The 23,505-nt window shown below is 36.1% G+C and overlaps 1 protein-coding gene across 2 annotated transcripts in view; it reads right to left on the bottom strand.

The window, feature by feature from the left end:
- The window catches only part of PLAA (phospholipase A2 activating protein), a 37,335-nt gene that overhangs the window by 6,057 nt on the left and 7,773 nt on the right, over window positions 1-23,505 (bottom strand). For both annotated transcript variants that reach the window (XM_061132757.1, XM_061132758.1), the window contains 9 exons: window positions 16,839-16,939; window positions 16,631-16,751; window positions 14,513-14,680; window positions 13,901-14,036; window positions 11,615-11,784; window positions 7,941-8,098; window positions 7,054-7,273; window positions 5,041-5,112; window positions 1,773-1,841 (listed from right to left, as the gene is read on the bottom strand). In XM_061132757.1, the coding sequence (XP_060988740.1) occupies window positions 1,773-1,841; window positions 5,041-5,112; window positions 7,054-7,273; window positions 7,941-8,098; window positions 11,615-11,784; window positions 13,901-14,036; window positions 14,513-14,680; window positions 16,631-16,751; window positions 16,839-16,939 (1,215 nt within the window). The remainder of the gene's footprint in view (window positions 1-1,772; window positions 1,842-5,040; window positions 5,113-7,053; window positions 7,274-7,940; window positions 8,099-11,614; window positions 11,785-13,900; window positions 14,037-14,512; window positions 14,681-16,630; window positions 16,752-16,838; window positions 16,940-23,505) is intronic.

Below are 23,505 nucleotides of genomic sequence, written 5' to 3'. Positions count from 1 at the left end.
AAAAGCCAAACAACAATTAGTGGTCTAAGTAGCAATGCAGAAGGTGCAAATATTCCAAAAGAGAACAACATGTACCAAACTCTTAAGGTAGAAAACAGCATGCCACATTTAAGACACTGAAGCAGGTCAGTATGGCAGAAAAGAGGCAGAAAGGAATGTGATGCAAGGCAAGAGAAAGCAGTCACTGGGGAGCTGTAATAGTGCTTTAATCATGGGAGGGGCATAAACAGAGGACCACTGTGAGACCAATTCAGAGGCCACTGTTTCATTAGTCTAGATGAGCGATGACAATGGCTAAGATAACGGTCCAGTATATAAAAATTGTTAAAAGACTTTAATTTCTGAAAAATGGAGGAAATATTGTGAATTTAAGACTTTTTTGTAGTATAACAGCTACAACTAAGATTACTAAGCATTTATTTTGTAGAAAATTATTTTTATATATTTTGTAATTTTAAACTCTTTTAACTCTAGAAAGTAGATATAATTTTGCAAATGAGAAAAAGACAGAAACAAAATGACTTGCTCAAGGTAAAACACATAAAAAGTAGTGGAACTGAAACTTCAATCAAAGCATTCTCACTCCAGAGTCCTTAATCTTAATTAATCACTATGTTAAACTTCAATACTGCCAGCCAATGTTACTTTTACAATGAAAAAAATAGCTTACAAAATCATATTCCAACTTAATTCTCAAGTAGAGTGGTGGGTTTATGAACTTTTTATTATGCTCAGTAACATGTCACATATATTCTCTATATTTCTCATATAAAATAATAAACAGGTAGACAATGATACAGAGTGGGTAAACAACAAGGTCCTACTGAATGAACAGCACAGAGAACCGTATTCAATACAAAAGAATTATATTCAATAATTCCACTAGGGTGATAAACCATAATGGAAAAGAGTATGAAAAAGAACATATATTGATATATAACTGAATCACTTTCCACTAGGGTGATAAACCACAATGGAAAAGAGTATGAAAAAGAACATATATTGATATATAACTGAATCACTTTGCTCTAGAGCAGAAGTTATACGACACTGTAAATCAACTACACTTCAATAAAATAAATTTAAAAAAATAATAAATAGGGAAATATATATGCCAAGAGATCTCTCAAACTTTCAAGAGGTGAACCACAAACTCAGTTCTGCATTTTGCTGGCAGTCAATACAGAGGGAAAAAGAATGCCTGCATATACTCAACAATGATGAACGAGTAAGATGTGCTGGAGTCTATGCTAGATACTAAGAATAAAAAAAAACTTGCTCAGGGGAAAGCCAAATATTCCAGGCCTAAATGGTAAAAGCAAATTCCTTTCTGAGTCCTCTCAATGTGTAATACAGTAAATAACATTCTAAACACATTATGTAAGAATGAAGAGGAAGAGATGGGAACAAACTAAGACTTTGTAAGGATACTGAGGAAACCAGCCTTAACACAGAACAGCATTTTTCCATCCCGGTTGCATATGAGAAAATTATCAAACTACCCTTGCTAAGACCTCAACCCAGAGCAACATTAGATCAAGTGAGCATCACTGAGGATGAGGCTGAAGGACTTTTTCTAAGCTACCCAGATGATTCCAGCATGAGGTAATGACACAATTCTGAGAACACTCGAAAAGTGTTTGGTCTTGATTTACTGTATAAAATGTTTTCCAGCAAGAAAAAGATGCCAATTTTCTTAAACTTTTATTACATAAAAGTTCTAATGAACTTTAAAAATCTAAAAACAAGAAAAGGAAGTAAAAAGTGTGTACCTGTAAATGGATCGATTCCAGCCATGGCAGTTCCCATACTTGCAGACCCTGGTACATACCGACCACCACCTAAAATGCAATAATACTCATAGTAAGCACAGGGTAATGGCACATTATACTAAAGTTCAAACTGCTCCTTCTTTACACAGAATGACTTATTTTCATTATTAGTTACACTTTCAGAATGACATCTTAATAAACTGGCTTAATAAATGGGTTGTAAATTTAATATAGCAAAATGCTTAGAATATTATCAGGCACGTAGTTAGATTCCAATAAAATTAGCCAGAGACGTTATCCTCAAGTAATTACATGCCTTATATACTATAATTATAGAAGTTTAATGAATTACAAAGGCTATTAGACTGGAGAGAGAGTCACAAGTTTTCATTATAAAATGTGGACACTATTCTATTGAAATATAGACACAGGATTCGCTGGCATATAAGACAAACGGAAAAGAAACCAGGTAACAGTCAGAGATTCCATGAGAAGAGCCCAGTCTCACATGTGAGAATACTTGTAGCTGCTTTATTGACAATGGAAAGAAAAGAAACAGGAAAAACAAGTATAGAGAATCAGCAGAATTTGGAGATGTTCAGAGTCCTGGATCAGCTTTTGTGGGAAGAAGGAAGATGAGCTACTTATTATTCTAGCCCCTCTGATTTTAACATTCAGGAGTTGGTATAATCAGTGCAACAGATACAGAAAAAGCAAACAAAACTAAAAAATAAAACTACAGAGGTGAATGGCATTCATTAAAATAATGAAGAACACAAAGTAAGTGGATTTGCTGAGTTTTCACAATATGCTGGCTAGCAAGCTAAGGATCTTATATGCAGGAATTCATTTAAATATTAATTAGGTATCATTGTTATTCATAAAAATTCACAAAAGGAAGGCTGAATAATTTGCCCAAGGCGTTATGAGGCAGAATGTAGTCCTACACTATGCCAAATGTGGTTTTTAGACCAATTTGAATGAGAGTCACTGGTTCAATATGCAGATTCCCAGGACCTGCCCATAAATGCTTAGTGGTACTCCAAATTAGCTTCATTTTAGAAACCAATGGGGAGCTTTCAAAACTACCTAGATAGCAAACCACATCCAAGACCACTTAATCAGGGTCTTCCCTGGTGGTCCAGTGGTTAAGAATTCATCCTGCAATGGAGGGGATATCGGTTTGATCCCTGGTCCAGGAAGATGCCACGGAGCAACTAAGCCCATGTACCACAACTACTGGGTCTGTACTCTAGAGCCTAGGAGCTGCTGCAACAACTGAGCCCATATGCCATGATCACTGGCGCCCCCCGCACACCCTAGAGCCCAGCACGATCTGCAACAGGAGAAGCCACTGCAATGAGACGCCTGCGCACAGCAACTAGCGAGGAGCCCCCACAGCCCTGAAATTAGAAAATGCCGATGGACAGTAATGAAGACCCAGCACAGTCAAAAATAAATAAATAAATATTAAAAAAATGAAAAAAGACCACTTAATCAGAATTCCTGGCTAAGGGGCCAGACTTTAAGTATTTTTAACCTCCTCACTAATGTAGTGTATCAGAATTTTTGCGGGTGGGACCTTGCAATAACTAACTTAAACAAGCATTCCATAAATAAGGAAAAAAAAAAAAGAATTAAGATTGACCTTAAGTTGTAAGCAAGATGCAGAAATCTTCTGGCCCCAGGGCTATTGGTAAAACTGGAGGTACAACATCAATAATAATAAGAGCTAACATATATTGAGGGCTTAAACATTATTAATATATTCCAGGCATTTTGCTAAATGTACTACAGAATTTTTTATAACATCTTAATATGGAAATGTTGTTATCTATCTTTTTGATAACTGTGGATCAGTTAACCTATTACTTCAGAATTCTCCTGGATTTTTAGTATGCTATCTTGCATATCTCCATAATCAGTGAATCTTCTGAGTTATTGATATTGTGCAACAGTGAGACATGCTCCGGTTACGATGGACCCAGTGGTTCTCTTGACTTTGTTGGTACTGTTTGAAGCTTGGTGTAATAGTCTTTCTGTTCCAAAAAGAGCTGCTAATGAGATTCATGAACTCTGTTGTTCTAAGTTTCAGGGCATCACTGTACCTGAGTATGCCGACAGAGAAAGTGATCATCTGATCTACTCTTCAGATCTTTCCTACCTTTTCAGGGTCACCAAAGACTTCCTTAATAGCCATCATGCTATCACAACATTTTGCTTGATAGTTGGTTTCTGTAGTACACTGGTACACTGCACAGGGTAGAGCTATTTGCATCTGGGCCACCAGTGCATTCTCAGGAGAAGGGAAGCCTAGTGAGAGCAGCTCACAGCTTCAGGATATGACCCAAGGTTGTGTGTGGGTCCCTTCTATGGTTTAGATATGGCCATATGGTATCACTTCTGGGGCTCACAGTACTAAGTCTGCAGGACCAATAGATACCATAAATGCTATGAATCTCTTCCCAAATTTGGTACATTGTCCAGGAACTCTGGCTGAAGGTCCAACAACAGCATCATAAAATACATCAAATGCTATTCTGAAAACAGAGATTCTTCAGTTGCATTAAAGTCCAATTTTTTTTCCAGTAGTGTTGATGCTGAGGCATGCGTACCTTTGGTAAATAAAGTCACTTTGAAGAGCTACACCAACACTTCCAGGGCTTCATGAAGGTCATTAATAACTTAGATTAGGAAGACTAATCCTGGGTAGCTGGGTGGACTGTCTCCTTCCATGCTAAAGGCAAAATGTGCCTGGGCAAACTTCTTGACTGCACTGCTCCATCCAACATCCAGGACTCACATTGGCTCCTTCTCTGCTCATGATCAGTAGCATCTCGCCAGTGACAGCACTCATGCTGTGTCTTGGGTGGTGGATTCCCCTATTATCTAATTTCACAGATAAAAAAAATAGGCTCAGATACGTTAAATAACTTGCCAACTTCTCATAAGTGGTAGAGCCAGATTTTGAACCAAGGTCTGACTGACTCTAAAATCTAGGCTTTTAATGATGCTGCTCTCCTTTCAGGAAGGACCACTGGAGTAAATTATGAATTTTATTAATATGTTATTAAAAGTCAGGAGGGAAAGCTAGAAAAGTACTCAAGGAAAAGGAAAAAAAAGAAGTTAAAAAGGAGATTCATGAAATTGGAAATACAGATAAGGGAATTACCAGTTAATGGATTATATCTTCAAAATGTTAAGCTACAGAATGCAAAATATTACATATTTTAGGAAGAAAGACATATTGCTCAAAACTGGTTCCCACCTGTAAAAGGATCCGCTGCAGGAAGGGTGTTAGAAGATCCTGATGAAGAGCCTGGAACATACCGACCACCACCTGTGCATGTAAACAAAGGAAAATCTGAAGCACGTCAAAATTCTGACTTTCATAAATAGCACACTGCTTACATCAGAAGACTCTAAGTGTGGAGAAAAAAGAGCAAGGCAACAAAAGACAGAGTAAGAGGAGTTATCGTCAGAAGTCTTACAGTTGGTTAGTAAAAAACTAAAATTTCAGTGATTCTCTAAGTTTTGTTTTTGTTAACTTTAATACTTTTTATTATATTTTAGCTTCTGCACTTAAATAGTAAAATAACTAGGAACCCAAATATAGAAAGAAATTGGAGTTGGTCTCTAACCTAAATAATACACCATACAATCAGTCCCTGTTCCTATACAAATTCACTAGAATTCCTGCTGCTGTTGCTATCAAAACCACAGGCAGCAAATGTTAATCTTTTAGAGAACCTCCAGGTTCATTAATTCATGTGTCAAATAGTACATTCAGTGCGGAGATCCAGCAGGGAACAAGATTGCTTGTATCCACTGAAGCTTACAACCTACTGGAGAAGAAAATTACAAAGGGGACGAGTGCCACAAAAGAAGCAGATTTCCCATTTATTCCTTTACAAACGGGCAGTGTGTGTGAGTAGGTTTTGTTAGGATCTCTAAGGAAATAATTGGAGGCATCTACCAAAGATATATCTGAGGATGCTGATAGAGTTTCAGAAGAGCAAAAAAGCGGAGACAGTTAGATTTCCAGACACAGACAGCTGCTTTAACATCTGTCCTCTATCTATCCCACAAGACAGCTTATACAATACAGTACTCTTTTGTACTGTAGGCTGATATTCCAAGCAAAATATCCAGATATAAGCTTTCTTTTCCCTTTTTCTGTCAAGTGCATCTGGGAGGGTTCCATTATTTGTAGTTCTGTAGTGATTCAGTCTGATACCACTGCTTAAATCAACATGCAGCTGAGATTAGCTCTATGATGTGAATGAACAACAGAATTTTGAACTAGAAGGAGAGAAGATGATTTAGGAGCATGAAGCATCTGTAAGGGAAGAAGAAAAAAAAATATCTGAGACAAGAACAGAATGTGCAATCCTTGTAAAAAGGAAGAACACCAGCATATGAAAGATGAGGTCAGAAATGACAGGAACCAGGATGCTGTTCAAGCGAAGTCTGGGCCAGTGGGGTGGAGGACAGTGCTATTGGTAGAGATAAGGAGCAGATTTGATGGGCAGAACAGAGGCAGTCTGTTGGGTGGGGATAAAACTGGAAGCAATCATCGCCTTCTCATGGGCTGGTGGAGAAGAAAAAAAAAATTTTATTTAGGGCTTAAGACAAGAGGGAGAATTGTATTTCCTCCCATAGCATAGCCTTAGTTTCCAGGACCTAGAACTCAGGCTAACACTTCTAGAATTAAACTCCACTTGAGGACTCAAAACTAACACAACTGGGGTTATAATACTCCTGGTATGAAAACCTAATCCTATTTATAACACTTTAAACACTGTATACTATGTAATAAACGAGTGACTTAAAATGAACATGAGGAATACAAATAACACATGAACTAAAATTACCCATAGTTCAGTTCTAGATTTGATGCATAACTAACCAGTTTAGCCCCATGTGAAAACAGAATTTCCATTTAATAAATTTCACCAAAATAACGTGAAGTAGTAACATAAAGGAACTTACAAGCTTCTTTTCATTTCAAATGGCTGAATTAGTTTCTGAATTTTATTTAGTTTACAGTGTGGCTGTATTATTGAAAGAGAACAATTTACAATTATTTCTATAAATACAAAATTACTATATAGTTTGAAGCTCAAAGATATAAATCTGAAGCAAAATCCTGCTGTAGATCTTGTTTTTTATTTTTTTATTTAAATAGTTAATCATAATAGGTGTTTAAACACACACACACAAGATAATCAACACTGATGGGAGTATTAATACATAAGACTTAATACAAACCCTAACTTACCTGTAAAAGGATCTGAAAAACTGGTGTTCCCGAGTCCCAACATTTGACCTTTTGTGTTATCAATAATAAATTTAGCGACCTGATCCAAAAACATAGGATTCAAATCATTCTTCTGTAAGAAGTTGTATGCAGCTAACCAGGGATCATCAGTGATATTATACGGCAATTTATATGATGGTCCACCTTCATTGACATCAATTGAGAAAACATAATCAAATTCCTTAAATGGGAATATAAAAAGGAGATAAATGATTACTGTCTGTTATATACTAAAGACATATATATATATAACGCAGAGTTATTTTAATAATGATAGTGTTAAACTTTCTCCAAAGCACAATGTTAAAACTTCTACTAGGCAGATACTGATTAATAGCAACCATCTGCATGTGCTGTAAGAATGACAGTTCACTGGGGCAGACTTAGGGGATGGATTATGACAACACATTAACTGTAAAACCAAGATTGGTTGGCAATTAGTTGATCTCAAGGCCAAAGGTATTAGCTGTTGAAAACATGTTCATAAAACACATGCCGGCATTATAAGCACAGCCCTGCGGGGTCCCTCATGGCCTGTCAAGTTAAACATAGCTAGGCATGAAGCATGAGATGAAAGGTCGCACAGAAGTGCCAAACCCAAAATGGTCGGGAATAGCTTATGCATCCAACTACCAAAAGGCAAATCATGGCCAATGCATCCATCACAAAAGGAGCTCTCTCTGCTTGCAAAGATACTTTAAAAAATCTAGTCAAAAACTGAGAGAGAATCTCCCCATTGAAATGTATTTTTAAATGTCAAAATACCAAAGAAAATTTTATTAGCATGGGGAAAGGGAAACAAAACCATTAATTTGTCAAATGCTTTAAGAAAGCAGAAGTTGACATACTTTCCCTTCATATAAAACTTTTCCAGACGTTTGCTGACTAGCACCAGAGGACCCAACAACATCACCGATTTTTATCCACCTCCTTTCATTAACACTCCACTGGTAGGCTTCGACTTTCTCTCCATCTCTGATTAGACGAGTCTGTCCTTCTCTAGTACCTTAAAAAAGAAATTGTGTGAGTCAGAGAATGGCAGAGTAAAATTTACAAACATTTAGATTGAAAATTTTTAGTGTTAAAGTTTATACATAAAATTTTTTATTAAACAAAATATTTTAAAGCATAATTCTACTAGAAAATGTCCAAAAAGAAAATAATGCTTCAAAGGAAACTCTATTAAATAAAGGATGGTTAAAAAGATGTGATTCTACTAAAAAAATAGCTGGCTAATCAAAAATAAAATGAGTTTTATTAATAAATTTCTTCTGACAATACTTCATTTCAGTAAATGTTTCTCCATTCTTCTAGTTGATCAGGCCAAAAAGAGTAGAAGAGTGATTCCTTTATCTCAACTCTAATCCTACAGCAAATCCCGTCAGCTCTATCACTAAAATACAGCTAGAACAACTAACTCCTCTCACTATCCCCAATGCTACCTATTGGTACAGGCCACCATTATTTCTCAGCTGGACTGATGGAGTGGCCTAGAGCCCCCTAGAGTCTTATTACACTGGCTGTTTATTGTGATTATTATACTGTCCACACGGATGTTGGCAAGATTTGCTTCTGAGCCTCATTAGGAACTTTACCTGAAAGTCACATTCTCACGAGGCTGTCAGTGGCAGAGACACCTAGCTGTCCTCTAGAGATTCCTGCTCCTATTCCAATGGAGTCCCGAGATTACATATGAGTAATGGTCACTGGAATCTGGGTGGTGTGATATCAGTTCAGTTCAGCCGCTCAGTCATGTCCGACTCTTTGTGACCCCATGGACTGCAGCACACCAGGCTTCCCTGTCCATCACCAACTCTCCAAGCCTACTCAAACTCATGTCCATCAAGTCGGTGATGCCATCCAACCATCTCATCCTCTGTCCTCCCCTTCTCCTCTCGCCTTCAATCTTTCCCAGTATCAAGATCTTTTCCAATGGGTCAGTTCTTCGCCTCAGGTGGCTAAAGTATTGGAGTTTCAGTTTCAGCTTCAGGGTGTGATATATGCTGGTTCCAAACCTAGTCCATCATCTTCTATCCTCCCCTCTTATCCTATCTAGTGGCTGAATGTCTAGATTCAAGGTCCAAGGGGACCTTGCAAGCACCTGCTGAAGATGGTGATTTCAGCTTGGGCACCTGAATGACTTAGAGGAGTACATACTCCAAGATACCCTGTCATCAACTGAACTCTAAATGTACAACAAATAAACCTTGTCTTGTGTTAAGCCACTAAGATTTTAGGATTTACCTGTTATAGCGACTAGTGCTATCCTAAGTAACCTACATTTCCTGACCACTGAATTTATAACTCCTATTTTTTATTAAAACTCAACTCCAGCTTTACTGTTCCCATAGAATTTATTATCTGACATACTTGTATATCTACTTACTTTTTAATTATCTGCCTCCTCCTGTAGAGTATACATTTGTGACAAAAGAATCTGTACTCTGCAGTTTAGAACAATGCCAGGCACACAGTAAGTACCTAGTAAATATTTACTGAATGTGTATATATGTATGGACAGAAAGATTACATTCTTGCAAACAACTGTAAGAATGTTAAAAACATGAAATGATATGACCATATTCAAACTTTGGTTTCAGAAACCCAAACAGCTTTTTTTATGTGGGTTGTATCAGTTGATTTACTGAATTTGAAATTAGAAATGAGAAGAATAAAAAATATATTTACTTCATGGAAAACAGTAACTGATCCCTTTGTTATTGTTCAGTCATTAAGTCATGTCTGAGTCTTTTGTGACCCCATGGACAGTAGCCCAGCAGGCTCCTCTGTCCATAGGATTTCCCAGGCAAAAGTACTGGAGTAGATTGCCATTTCTTTCTCCAGGGGATCTTCTGGACCCAGAGATTGAACCTATGCCTCCTGCATTGGCAGGCAGATTCTTTACCAATGAGCCACCAGGGAAGCCCAATAGATCCATTACATATTGAATAAGTAATAGTTTAATGAAAAATTAGTTTTAGAAATATAGTAAGAAGACTGGCATTGTTGTTTGTTTTTGTAAATCTCTTTACCGTTTCTCTTAATGGAAGAGAGCTGGATTATCATACCTGCCCCTGCATTTAACCTTTGTAATCTGTTGTTTGGTTGAAGCATATTAAGAAAATCCTGCGTCACACAGATGATACAGTTGAAAAAGAGAGGACTGGTCTAATAGCCTTTTCAGAAAAATGTGGATATTCTACAGGGGCAGATCCTAAAAGGTTACAAATTTAGAATCTAAAATCCTATCAATGAACTTGTCATGCTCTATTATAATAAAATCCATTGGTCCATTAAACTCTGAACAATTCTTTTACTCATTTATGATTCTGTTAGACCACAAACTGGTCATCTGGAAAACACTGATTAAATCACTGATCTATGCAGATCTTCCATATGACTACACATTTTATTATTCAATATTAAAAAGTCACATTTGTTAATATTACCACTGATGTTACAAGTCTTTCAAAATTTCAATTTTCAGTTGGAAGTTTGAATTTTATCTTTGGCAACAAATACTGTCAATCGTTTTCCTTAAAAGGACATGCTCATTTCGTTCATTTTCCAAAAAAGGCATTCCAAATACCTAAGTCTGAATAACTTCAGCTGTTCTTTGAAATAAAAGTGGCATTCCATGAAAAAAGGGAAAGTTCAGCCTGCAACTCCAATGACTGCAGAAGTACTTATCCTGGAGGCATGCGGTGCTCTGGTATACTGTAGGTGTACTTTACATCTTGTCTTCCAGAACGTTAAAGACATGTACTAAAGGGCCAAAATGCAATTTTTAATGCTTTTTCATCTGCCTAAGAGCAGATGCATTTTTTTCTTAAAAACAACAACTGCATGCCAGCGAAGAACACCATGACTACCTGAACAGTTTGGTGCCACTGCCTCGATCTGTGTACTAAGGAGCCAGCAGTTTTACCCACCACTGCTTTTATACCGTAACTGCAGATGTTAACACAGTGTTAAAAGTCAAATAACATTTTTGTATTACAAAACTAGTTACGACCATATGGATATCCTGAAAGGATCTCAGAATCCCCAGGGATCCATGGACCAAGGGATCATGGATCCATCCAACACAAGGTTTCATTTGAGACAACCACTATCCTGCTTTTAAGCTCAAATGACGCCTAACTCATTAAACAGACATTGCATTATTTATTTAAACTCATTTTTTAGTCCATACAGCCTCTCAGAGAATCAAGTCAACCAAAAGTTACTAAATGAGTGACTTCTGAACACCTACCATATATACGAACTAAGTATTTAAAAAAAAAAAAAAAAGATTCCTATTTATGGGGAACTTAGCTCAAAGTCTTTAAAACTACGAGGAAGAGGCAAAAAGAACATGGTTTCTCATTGTGATTATGCATAATAAAAATTCTCAGAAATTGGTACCTGGCAATGAGAATACTGAATGACTTCACAAAACAATCTTTTTTTCCTGTCACTCATTATTCCAAAAGGCAAACATGGTACTGTTTTTTACTACTAGATACACTGAAATATTTACCAGGTTCATTCAGATGTTCCCTTCCAGGAAGTTGCTCAGCATTAATGTCCCCTAAGTCACCAGTTTTGGAATCAATGGTTGCTTGAGAGAGTTCTCTTTCAAAAGCCTTGATTTCCTCAGCACTTGCTGTCCGATCCTCTGATTCTGTAAACACTCTAATAATACCATCACTGTAATGAAACAGAAACTGAGTTTAAGTCATTACCACAATGTATTAACATTATCACACTTAAAAGATCCAAAGCAAAAATAATCTGTATATGTGAAAATGAAAAATGTTACTACATATTTATTGCTGAATATAGAATTATGCTGATTTCAGCACACTACTCTCTACTTTCCAAAGCAACAGAAAGGATGGAAAAAGACTTTTTAAGAAAAAAGCTACTGGCAAAGAACAAACAGAAAATTTAACACAATTTTCAATTCCAAATTAAATATTTACCATCATAAAAATCTACAGATATAGTATACACTTTCAAAGTTAGTATTACACAGGTATTACAGTATACAGAAGAGTGGTGAACTGTTTCACTTACAAAGGGCTCAAATGCCCAACATAAGGCTTAGAAAATACTAGATGCTCGATATCCATTCATTAGAAACACATGGAGCCTGTTCTTGCTATGCCATTAATTAGCAATGTTACCCCAAAAAAGAAAAAAAAAATAACTTCACCTCTGGACTAGATGGCAGGCCCAATTTCTATTCTTGGGAAAATGACTTGGTTTCCGTAATTTCTCTTTTCAAAATTTTGTGGTGAGGGAGGCAAGTTATCCACTTTCAATTGTATTAATCTCACTCAGCTCTATAGTGAACTTTCTTACTTAACTTTCTACTAACAGTAAATGTTATCACTTTATTTATTTTTCTTCAATTTTAAATAAGTTTAGGGTGAAAATAATTAAACCAACATAACCCTGACCCAGCCAAGGAGTAAAAGACATGTGGTTTAGTAGACCCCGTATTCTCTTATGGCTGTCCCTCTCTCTTTCCTCTTGCCTTCAATGCCAGAGTAGTCTGTGATCCTTTCCTTTATCCATTTCTTCAAAAAAGTCTTTGTCTCCTCTTACTACCTTTTTCTATCATTTTCTATCAAAACGTGATGTCAAAAAAGTCACTAGTAACATCTTTCAAAGCAAATCCAAAAGCTTTTCTAGCTTTTCATTCCTTAACCCCTCATGTACTTACTGACACTGACCACAATTGGCCTTCAAAATCTTTTTTTTCCAAGTTTGAATTTCAACATCTGGATTGTTTTTTCTGATTTTGGCTACTGGCTTTGTTTTCTCTATCCACAGTGTAGCACAAATTCAGCCTTTAGTGCTGCTCCTCCCCTTCTGTTTCGTCTCTCAGATGCCCTATCCCTGGTCTCTGGAAGTTTGGTGCTAATCTTGATCTGCAATCTCAGCTGTTACACTGGGATCCAGTCCCATTGCCTGATTTGTGACTTAACAGCACAGATCCCAGGAGGTTATCACCTTTCTCACCAGACCAGTTCTCGCACTTCTCCATTTTTATTAATGCAGACTTCTACTCATTCAACCTTTGAAACCTCATCCTTTCCTTTCATCCCCTTTCTGATCATTTTCCCTCTGCATTATCTCATTTTTTGGTCTTTTATCCATTAATACTGTGGGGGTAATAATATTTCGTAACTTTACATCCCACTCCTACAGTTGCTTATTAATTTGGCTTCCTGTCCACTGTCACCACTAGTTAAATCTAACCTACATATTTAGTAATTCCTAAGTTCTGTTCATCACTTCTTACTCAAGAGCTATAACTCTTTAACCCCAAGCACTGAATCTAACAAATGCCGAGCATTCCAGGTTCTTCATGACTAAGCCCCACCCTACCATCTTCTCACTGTCAGCCACTGCGCCCTAGAACTGGTCCTCCACCACTTCCCTTCATCTCCCACACACACCACTCCTGGTCCCATGCCACACCTTACTTGTACTTCTATTTTTGACAGAAATTTTCTTTGCTGTTTTTATTCATTATCTTTCAAAACCCAATTCAAATTTCTTCTCCAAAAGGTTTGCCCACACCAATTTGTAATTTCTCTCATTTCAAGTTTCAACTGTACAACCTGTAATACAATACTAATGTAATATATCAAGTATCATTAATGCAAAAGCTGTTATACCTACTACTGTTTTGTTTAGTAACATAAATATGCCTGTGATCTCCCAGTTAACCTGAAATTCTATGGCTTACCTCTGTGCACCCTACCTAAGGCCTAGACACATATTATTGATTGATTGACTAGAATGTGAATACCTCGCACCAACCACAATGTCACCATTGCCCAGCACACAGCAGCACCATACAGACTGAGCTGGAAGTCGGATTATTTGAGCACATTCCCCGTGTTTCCAGATTCTCAGAGATCTGTCTTCTGCTGTTGTCACAAAATCTAAAATTAATGAATACGGTAAAAATTAGCCTGAATAAATAAAATTCAGTACATTTACATACACTACCTTTCTAAATAGGCATACTGATTTTTAAACCCCAAAGTACTTATAAATCATAGTTCTAAATTTTATGTATATGTCACTTATACCATATACAGCTTCAAAAAATTACATTGTTGTATAGTCACATCTTATTATACTTTACACCAATAAATTATGTGAAATCTTTCTTCAGATGCCCAAGAACTTTTTACAACACAACCATCAAGTCTGAATTAATATAAAGATGATCATACAGTTTTCTCCTTAGGAAAAATATATTTATGAAATAAAGTTAATATATTATTCAAGTTACAGTTAGTAAACTGAAAACTGATTTAAACCATTAGCACTCTGCACCACCTCCCCAATCTCAAGATAGGACAGAACAACACTCAACACAGAATTTTAAATATGTAGTATAAGACAATCTTACCTTTACAATTTGGAAAGACAGATATGCTATAAATATAATTTGTATGACCATAAAATACTTCAAGACACTCGCCAGTGATTTGCCACCTTCTAATACTAGCATCATTTGCACAGGAGAGAAATTCTGTTTCACTCAAAATTGCCAAGCCTCTTACACAGTCTTCATGCCCTATATTAAAATATATGTATATATATATAAATCAATAAAAATGGATCATTTGGTTGATGGCTTTATGTATTTTAATTTACTAACACTATTGAACATACCAGTGAATATTTAAAACTGATTTTCAAGTTAGAGAAATACATTTTTTCCCCATAGAAAAGCACGGTAGCCAAAATTGGTAGTGTAGTTTTGGCAGTATTTTTTAATCACCAGTCTTAGGAAGTTATTTTATATTTATCATATCTTCTCTACATTATTTCTTAAAACCCTCCAGAAATAGGATTTTGATCCACACGATTTTTTTTTTCCAAAAGAAAATCCTTTATTTATTTGTTGGCTGCTCAGCACACGGCAACTTAGTTCCCAACCAGGGATCAGACCCGATCACCTGTGGTGGAAGCGTGAAGTCTTAACCACTGGACCAACAGGGAAGTTCCCCCATGATTTTTACTTGAGAATTCATTTCAACTTTTCTTTCCCAGTAATAAGAGTTATTATTCATAACCTACACAATGCTCAAATATAACAGATGAATAATAAAGTAAATAGCCCCTCAATTTCTTACTACATAATACTAAGATTAGTATTTATAAAGCACCAAGAAAAGAAAAACCATGATTATAAAAAAGATTTCAATTATTTAAGAGTTTGAAATAAAATCTATCATAGGATAAACTTTATTCAAATGCGAAATAGGTTGAGAGAGATTAATTTATCTAAAACCACACAGTTAGTGGCAGAGTTAAGCAAGAATTCAAGTTTCCTGCCTCTTATTCCTACCTCTTTTGATTCAAATAACCACTTCTCTTACTCTTTTGATTCAACCAAAACATATAAAGCCAAACATTGCTGCTTTACCAAGGGAAATATTTCTTGATTTATATAAATGCAGGCATTAAAATGATAAAATAAAAATTAAGGACTTGATTTTTTTTAAAGGGCAAGAATTTATTGAATCAAAACTTGTGTTAATTGTGTAACCAGATATATATACGTGTATGTATTTAATCCTTTCAAAGGACATTAAATGTTTTTAAAAACATAATAAGATTTCATTTTTTCAATATTAATTGAGGCACTGTAGATGTCGCTACAATGTTTTTTAGAAGGACGAAACATTTTCAGAAGTTTGTAAACTAATAAAGGAGATCAGACATCTAAACCTTTCCCATGCTCAGTATTTGCTGATTTAGATTACCTATAACAGATTAATAAAACTTGACACATATAGTGTATGTGTGGAAGCAGAAACAGGGATGTCTGGTTATAACTCATTGTCCATTTTCCACCTACAGGTAGTTTTATCTGCACAAGGGACTTCTCGCAGTATTATCCAGGATTGATCAACTTTTAAGGAATAAATAGAAGCAAGGAAAAACAAACAAAGATCACATCAAAAATTTAAGTGCCACACAAATAAATCATCAGTACTAGTATTAGACAGCCGATTCCTCATTTTAGGAGTTATTTAATAGCTGAGGTTTTACAAGACTACCCACCTAAAAGTACAACATAAACAAAGCCTGAAAATTCTTATTATTAAACAATGTATTTCAATATTAATAAAAGCATACCTCACATATGAAGGTAACTCAATTGACCCTAGTAAGACTTACGCTTGGAAGTTTCAGGCTAAATTGTTCAAATGACAACCAAAACATAACTGAGTGCCAAAAATTACATAAATAACATACACAGAAGCACACAGCTATATTATAGCTTATGAAGTAGCTATTCATTAGCCCATATCTGGTTGTCTTATGACAGATCTCAGTACAGCTTTTAAAAAGATATGATGTATTAACTGTAAGAAAATTTGTACTCACCCAAATTACATGGCTGAAATACACTGATGTTTTTCAAGTATCACTTTAAAACTTCTAAATTAAAAAAAAAATCATCTATGCAAATATGAAGCAATGAGATTATAAAAGCTGTCTACTGCGACCTTACCAGAAAAAGTCCTCTCGCATCTTCCAGCTTTCCACAGTTTAATAGTCTTGTCTGCTGATCCAGTTAACATTAAGCCCTGTTCAGGTAATATCTTTACTGCCCAAACTGCAGCTGTATGACCCTGTGAGGAAAATGGGTATTAAGTTAAGTTGCCGCAGAATCACGATATTTAATTATTTTATCACATATTCACATAGAACTACTGTACCTGTAAGGTCATCATGCATTTGTCATTCAGCCAGACTTTGGCAGTGGTGTCCCATGAGCCACTAAGTAATGTCCCAAATTTGCCAGAGGAAAGACTACAAACTAAAGGAAAAAAAGGTTAATTAACATATTTTCATAGAGAAAAATGCTCAATCTTGCCAGTTACTAAAACACTACAATTTTAAATATACTTTATGAGGTGGGGGTATTTAGCTAATTAAGGCTTAACTCAATGGAAATACAGAAGAGCACAGACTCTGGCGCCAGGCCCCCTGGATCCAAGTCGTAACCATGCCATTTAGGAGCTGTCTGACCACAGGCATATTATTTAACATCAGATTCCTCATCTGTAAAAGGAGGGAGCAGGATTAAGTGGGTTGCACAACCCCTTCCAGTTCTAAGAAACTATACAGAAAAATAATGCAAAAGATTTTGCAACACTATTATATAGTTATTTAGGGTCACGCTAGTCAACATGACAAAAAAACTACAGAGTCAAGCTAAGTGTTCAACAGTAATGAGATGGCTAATTAAATGCTTTATCTTGATGTAAAACTGTACAAGCCAAAAATTATAAATATGAAAAATTATCTGAAAACATGGAAACAAAAAAGTCAAGGGTTCTGATTTAAAATGGCAGACTGTCCACAGTAATGCTATAAATGGTCTTAATTTACAAGGACAAGGAAGACAAAACAATGTAACTGACTTAGCAAAAAGGAAGAGGTTACACAGAAAGATCAGCAGAGTAACTGGCCCACAAAACTATGAGACTTAGTGTCCACTAGGTTCCAGAGGACGGGACTGAGCAGAGAACCGAAGAAATGAGAACAGCGATTCAAAGCCTGCACACAATGCAGTGAAACACTAGAACTCTCCTCTCAGCCTACAGTGTCACGAAAGTACATCCTCACCCACTGCAGGAAGGAGACTGGAGGTTTATCCTCTGGAGGAACTGCAGCTGAGTTTCTAGACTCGGGTCACCAGGCGTAATAAACAGCTGGAATAAGGAGCCCCAAGAAACACAGGGGGAATAAGCAGAAAGTCTCCATCCTAAAATGTGGTACTTATACCTGCTCCCACAAAACCAGCAGTCAGGCATATATCGATCCCCATCCACCTAGGCAAGAGGCAGGAGCATTCTTAGAGGACTGAATAATGTTAAAGAACTCCAGATGCAGACATTTGAGAGGATTTCCATCTAAAAAGTCAGGCCATCAGCTCAACCTCTAAAAAGACCACCAATCACCAAGCTCCATCCACATGAGAGAAAAACCAAAACAAAGAAACAGAAAAATAAGTGGGGAAAGGGCTTGAGAGATCCATAAGAAACAAATCCAATTTCAGAAAGCAGAAGAAAAATCTTCAATCTGATATTATTTGCAAACAGGTATTATATAAAAAAAGAACTAATGAGAGACCAAGAAAAATAAATGCTAAAAATAGAAGAATCAAACTAAAAAACCAGGGGGGAAAAAGTCTGAGAATTGGACCCAAAAGGCAAAGATATAGAAAACAGGAAAGGATAGTTAAGAAAGTTAGAAAATAATTTTAGAATGTCAAACATCTAAGTAACAGAGATTCCAAAAAGAAGTAACTGGGGAAAGAGGAGAAATTGGGGCAGAAAACAAAGAAACAGTACAAGAAAGATTCCCTCAAAGTGAAGGTCAAGATATCTAGACTGAATGAACCTACTAAAGTGTCCAGTGAAAGGCCCTTTAAGAAATATAGAGATGCACTGTGATATTTCACAACATTAGAAATAGAGAAGATCCCAAAACTTTGGGAGGGGACCAGAAGTGTCCCATAGAAAAGATAGGGGAAACGGCATCAAACTTCTAAATAACACCATTCATGAAAAGACAACAGAGCAATGCCTTCAAAATTCTGAAGTTAAATGGATTTAACACAGGATTCTACATTTAGCCAAATTAACAGTCAAATATAAGACTAGAATGAAGCCATTTTCCAATATGCAAAAACAAAATATATTTAACCCCCATGTTACAGCTTTCTTAGGAAGCTGCAACAGCTGTATTATAATAAAGAGTAAGCTAAGAATGATGAAAACAAGGGATCTAGGAAATAGGGAAATCTGGAAATGACATTAACCCAGGGAGTATGAATGCAACAGGTAGCTAAAAGGTACCAAGAGGGAGGTTTCCAGGAAGCACATGGAACATGTAAAGATTTTAATGTGCATGGTAGCCATTAGTGATATTCATAAAATATTTTCTGCTCTTTACCTTCTAATCAAATTATAAGACTGAACTTCTTCAGTTCCTTTAGCCTTAGGCATGTTACATGACTTGTTCTGGCATTGAAAAATTAAGCAGAAATCATGTTACTTCCAGGTGGAAGCTTTAAGAACAGGAGCTCAATTAGGCCATGCTCCTCCCCACTGCTCCAGCATCTGTGAAAGCACATGCTGCACTGGAGCCTGTCATCTGGATACCTGCTGCATTGGAGCTGCAAGAAGCAAAGCCAGCTGACTGCATTAAGCCACTGTGACATTGGGGCTGTCTGTCACCGCAACGTCACCTAGCCTACCTCACGGAGTCAGAACTAGCAGCAAAAGCGAGGCACCACTAAAGCAAGTACCTGAAATATATGGGACTAGTTTAACAGACAGGCGATGAGGAGATTGCTAACACAGAAGAGAAGACCAATGATCCTTATTATGCAGTAAGGAACATTTGGTAAAGCTGCCACCGGCATTAACTCAGGACACGATAAACTTGTTATCTAAAGAAAGAGGCTGCAAAATGGGACTCCAGCGTTAGGTGTCATTTACTGTTGGACGTATCTGGCTAGGTAGTAAAAGAAAGGGATGAGATCAAGAACTGGTTGGCTCCCAAGCAGGAATGAAGAATCCAAACCTAGGGATTTGCAGAGCTGGAAGAGCCAATTGCTTCTCAAGCCCAGATGAAAAATATAAACCCTAGAAGTCCTTTCAGCACCAAAGGACAATTGACATCCAGCTACATAACAGGTACAACTCAGAAACACGGCCATCTGTCCTGCACAGTACCAAAACTTCCAAATGGATTTAAAGTATTTTCAAAGCAAAGAAAATTAAGGTTGTTGCCATGAAAATAAACGCTTTCAACTGGGAAAATAGCTCAGGGAAAAGAACCCTAAAGGCTCAGCTTTTCCAATTAACTAATGTAACTGGAAAGTGTTATACATATGTTGACTAAAAAACAGTACCACTCTACCATTTAGAACATAAAATTTGGGCTAGAAAGCTGACAAAAAAACAATAAGACATAAGGATGTCAATCATTAATTTCTTCATCTCCAACTCACTGATGTAGTATTTTTCAAACTAAAAAGAAAAAGTTAAAAACAAAGAAATGACACTGGCCCCAAATCATCAAGCAACTTAACAAAATAATAAAAGATAACCTATGATAAAGAAGAAATAAACCAAGCAGTAAACATACCCTTAAAATATGAAGCAATATTTTTACTACACAGGTTTCTATGAGAAACACCTTTACAAAATCAAGATATATATGATTACATAAAATAAACCTTTGAATTACAAAAGCAGGAAAACAAGAACATATATAAAGCAAAGAAAGATAACGATATGAAAAAATATTTGCAATTTGTATTGAAGGGTTAATAACTAATTTATAAAGGACTTTTAAAATAGTCAATAACCCTATATTTTATGGGCAAGAATATAGCTCTGAGGGGGACAAAATGTCAATAAGCCTTCCATATTTTAAAAAATGCCCCCCTCCATAATAAGAGATGCAAATTACCCCATACTAAAATGTCATTTTTCACTTATCATTTTGGCAACAATCTAAAAATCTGACAACATATTTGACTGGTAAGGGAAGAAGGGACTCAAATATTGCTGCTGGAAATGCAATAAAGGTTATGATACCAAATGAGGGGGTTTGGCAATAACTAATAAAATTACATATACATTTACCCTTTGATCCAGAACTGGATATCATACCTAAATTACACTCACACACACACAAAAAACCGAACCAAAAGACATTTATTTGTATGAGCAAAAGATTGGAAACTTAGATATCCATCAATAGGAGACCAGTTGAATAAGCTAAAATAGCTTTAGTATAGCTACACAATGCAATATAATGCCACTGTAAAAATGAACAAAGATTTCTATATATAGCAATAAAGTATTTCAGGACAGTATTATCAAGTAAAAATAGCCAGGGTAGAAAACTAAATACAGTATGTTACCTTCTGTCTAAGAAAGGGGTAATACAGATATACCTACATATTTGCTTTTTTTTTTTTTTTTTTCAGAAAGAACAGAGCTATTAATAATGAAAAACCAGTCACTTAAAGGGAGGGGAGATATATATATATATAATTACGGCTGATTCATGTTGCTGTATGGCAGAAACTAACACAACACTGTAAAGCAATTTTCCTCCAATTAAAAAATAAATTAAAATTTCACATGAAAATAGAGTAATACAAAAAATTACTTATAAGAAAAGGATGGTGTGAGAAAGCAATACAGACTTCTTTGAACTCACCGTGTTAAACAGATTTTTCTTTATAAACTATGTTTTATATAATTAAAAAACAAAATTAATTAAAAAAAAAATCCTGGACCACAACTCAAATTGAGGTTTCTAAATACTACTTCCCACTGAAAGAAAAACATAAGGTTCTTGGCAAAATTGTTGACTTCAGGTCTAGAACATTCTATAGTACCAAAAGTAAGGGCTTATCATGAAGCCACAGGGGTGTGGAGAAAAGGGAACCTTCTTGCACTGTTGGTGGGAGTGTAAATTGATACAGCCACTATGGAAGATGGTATGGAGATTCCTTAAAAAACTAGGAATAAAACCACCATATGACCCAGTAATTCCACTCCTAGGCACATACCCTGAGGAAACCGAAATTGAAAAAGTCACATGTATCCCATTGTTCATTGCAGCACTATTTACAATAGCTAGAACATGGAAGCAACTTAGAGGTCCATCAACAGGTGAATGGATAAAGAAGTTGTGGTACATATACACAATGGAATATTACTCAGCCATAAAAAGGAATGCATTTGAGTCAGTTCTGATGCAGTGGATGAACCTAGAACCTGTTATACAGAGTGAAGTGAGTCAGAAAGAGAAAGATAAATATTGTATTCTAATGCACATATATGGAATCTAGAAAAATGGTACTGAAGAATTTATTTACAGGGCAACAATGGATAAACAGACATAGAGAATACACTTATGGACATGGGGAGAGGGGAGGAGAGAGTAAGACGTATGGAGAGAGTAACATGGAAGCTTACACTACCATATGTAAAATAGATCGCCAACGGGAATTTGCTGTGTGGCTCAGGAAACTCAAACAGGGGCTCTGTATCAACCTAGAGGGGTGGGGTGGGAAGGGACATGGGAGGGAGGTTCAAAAGCAAAGGTATATATATACACCTATGACTGATTCATGTTGAGGTTTAACAGAAAACAACAAATTCTATAAAACAATTATCCTTCAATAAAAAAATAAATTAAAAAAAAGAAGCCGTCATAGGAACCAATTGTTTAAAGAAGCTTTCAACTGGGACAGTTTGAGAATCAAAAAACAAAACAAGATGTTAGGAAATCAACTCATTCTGAAACCACTGAAAGAGGTGGGGGTGGGCAGAAGGTAAGTATTTACCCTGTCTTTTCTGTGTGAGTGTGCCACAGGGTAACCAAACAGTTGATGTGGAAGGTTCTTAACAAAAATGCTAGGTATTAAATCCAGAAATAATGGCAGAGTTAGAGTAAATTATTTTTTTTGAGGGGTCAGCAAGCTACGGTCTGTGGGCCACCTGTTTTTGGTATGGTGCACAAACTAAGAATAGTTTTTATACTTTTAAGTGGGTGAGAGGAAAAAAAGGCACTTCCTGACATATGAAAATTATATGACATGCATATTTCAGTGTCCATAAATAAAGGTTTACTGAAACAGACATGTTCACTCATTTATTTACTATCAATGGCTGCTTCTCCACGTAACAGCAGAGGTGAGCAGTTATGAAAGTGACTGCGTGGCCTGCAAATCCTAAAATATTTACTATCTTGCCCTGCACAGACAAAGTTTGCCAAACCCTATTATAGTGCTACATGTTGAACTATTTACAAATGAAATAGTATATTGGAAATTTCCTTTAAAATAATGTTGTGGAAGGGGCAGAAGATGAAACCAAATAGGCCAGGTGTTGATAATCCTTAAAGCTATGCAAATACATGGGTGGAAGAGATCATTATAGTATTTCCCTTAAAATATGTTGTCTCTACTTTAAATACATTAGAAGATGTCCTTTAAAAAGTTTAAAAAAAATCTGTGTCACTCTGTATTGAAGATTTTCCATACCTACACACAAAGCATTTTGCAAACTCCTTAAAGGAATTAAGTTTAGAATACTTATGGGCCATACTATTTGCTTACAGATATCCCAAACTATCCCGTAACAACAGAAAGTACACACACTGCACTGATTAACTATCATTTTATAACAGAGAGCTGTTAAGCAAACACAAGTCCAGGAATACAACAGAATCAGAAATATATACAAATCACAGAAAACACCGTTCAAAAGCATTAAATACTCTCAAATAATGATACCAGACTCCCTACATACATTCCTTCTGGGACTTGATTTGCTGCACAAATAC

This window comes from Dama dama, chromosome 29, assembly GCF_033118175.1.
Source record: "Dama dama isolate Ldn47 chromosome 29, ASM3311817v1, whole genome shotgun sequence".
In the NCBI taxonomy this organism is placed as follows: Eukaryota; Metazoa; Chordata; class Mammalia; order Artiodactyla; family Cervidae; genus Dama; species Dama dama.
Note: the sequence above shows the minus strand (reverse complement) of the source record. Positions and strands in the feature narration are given on the sequence as shown.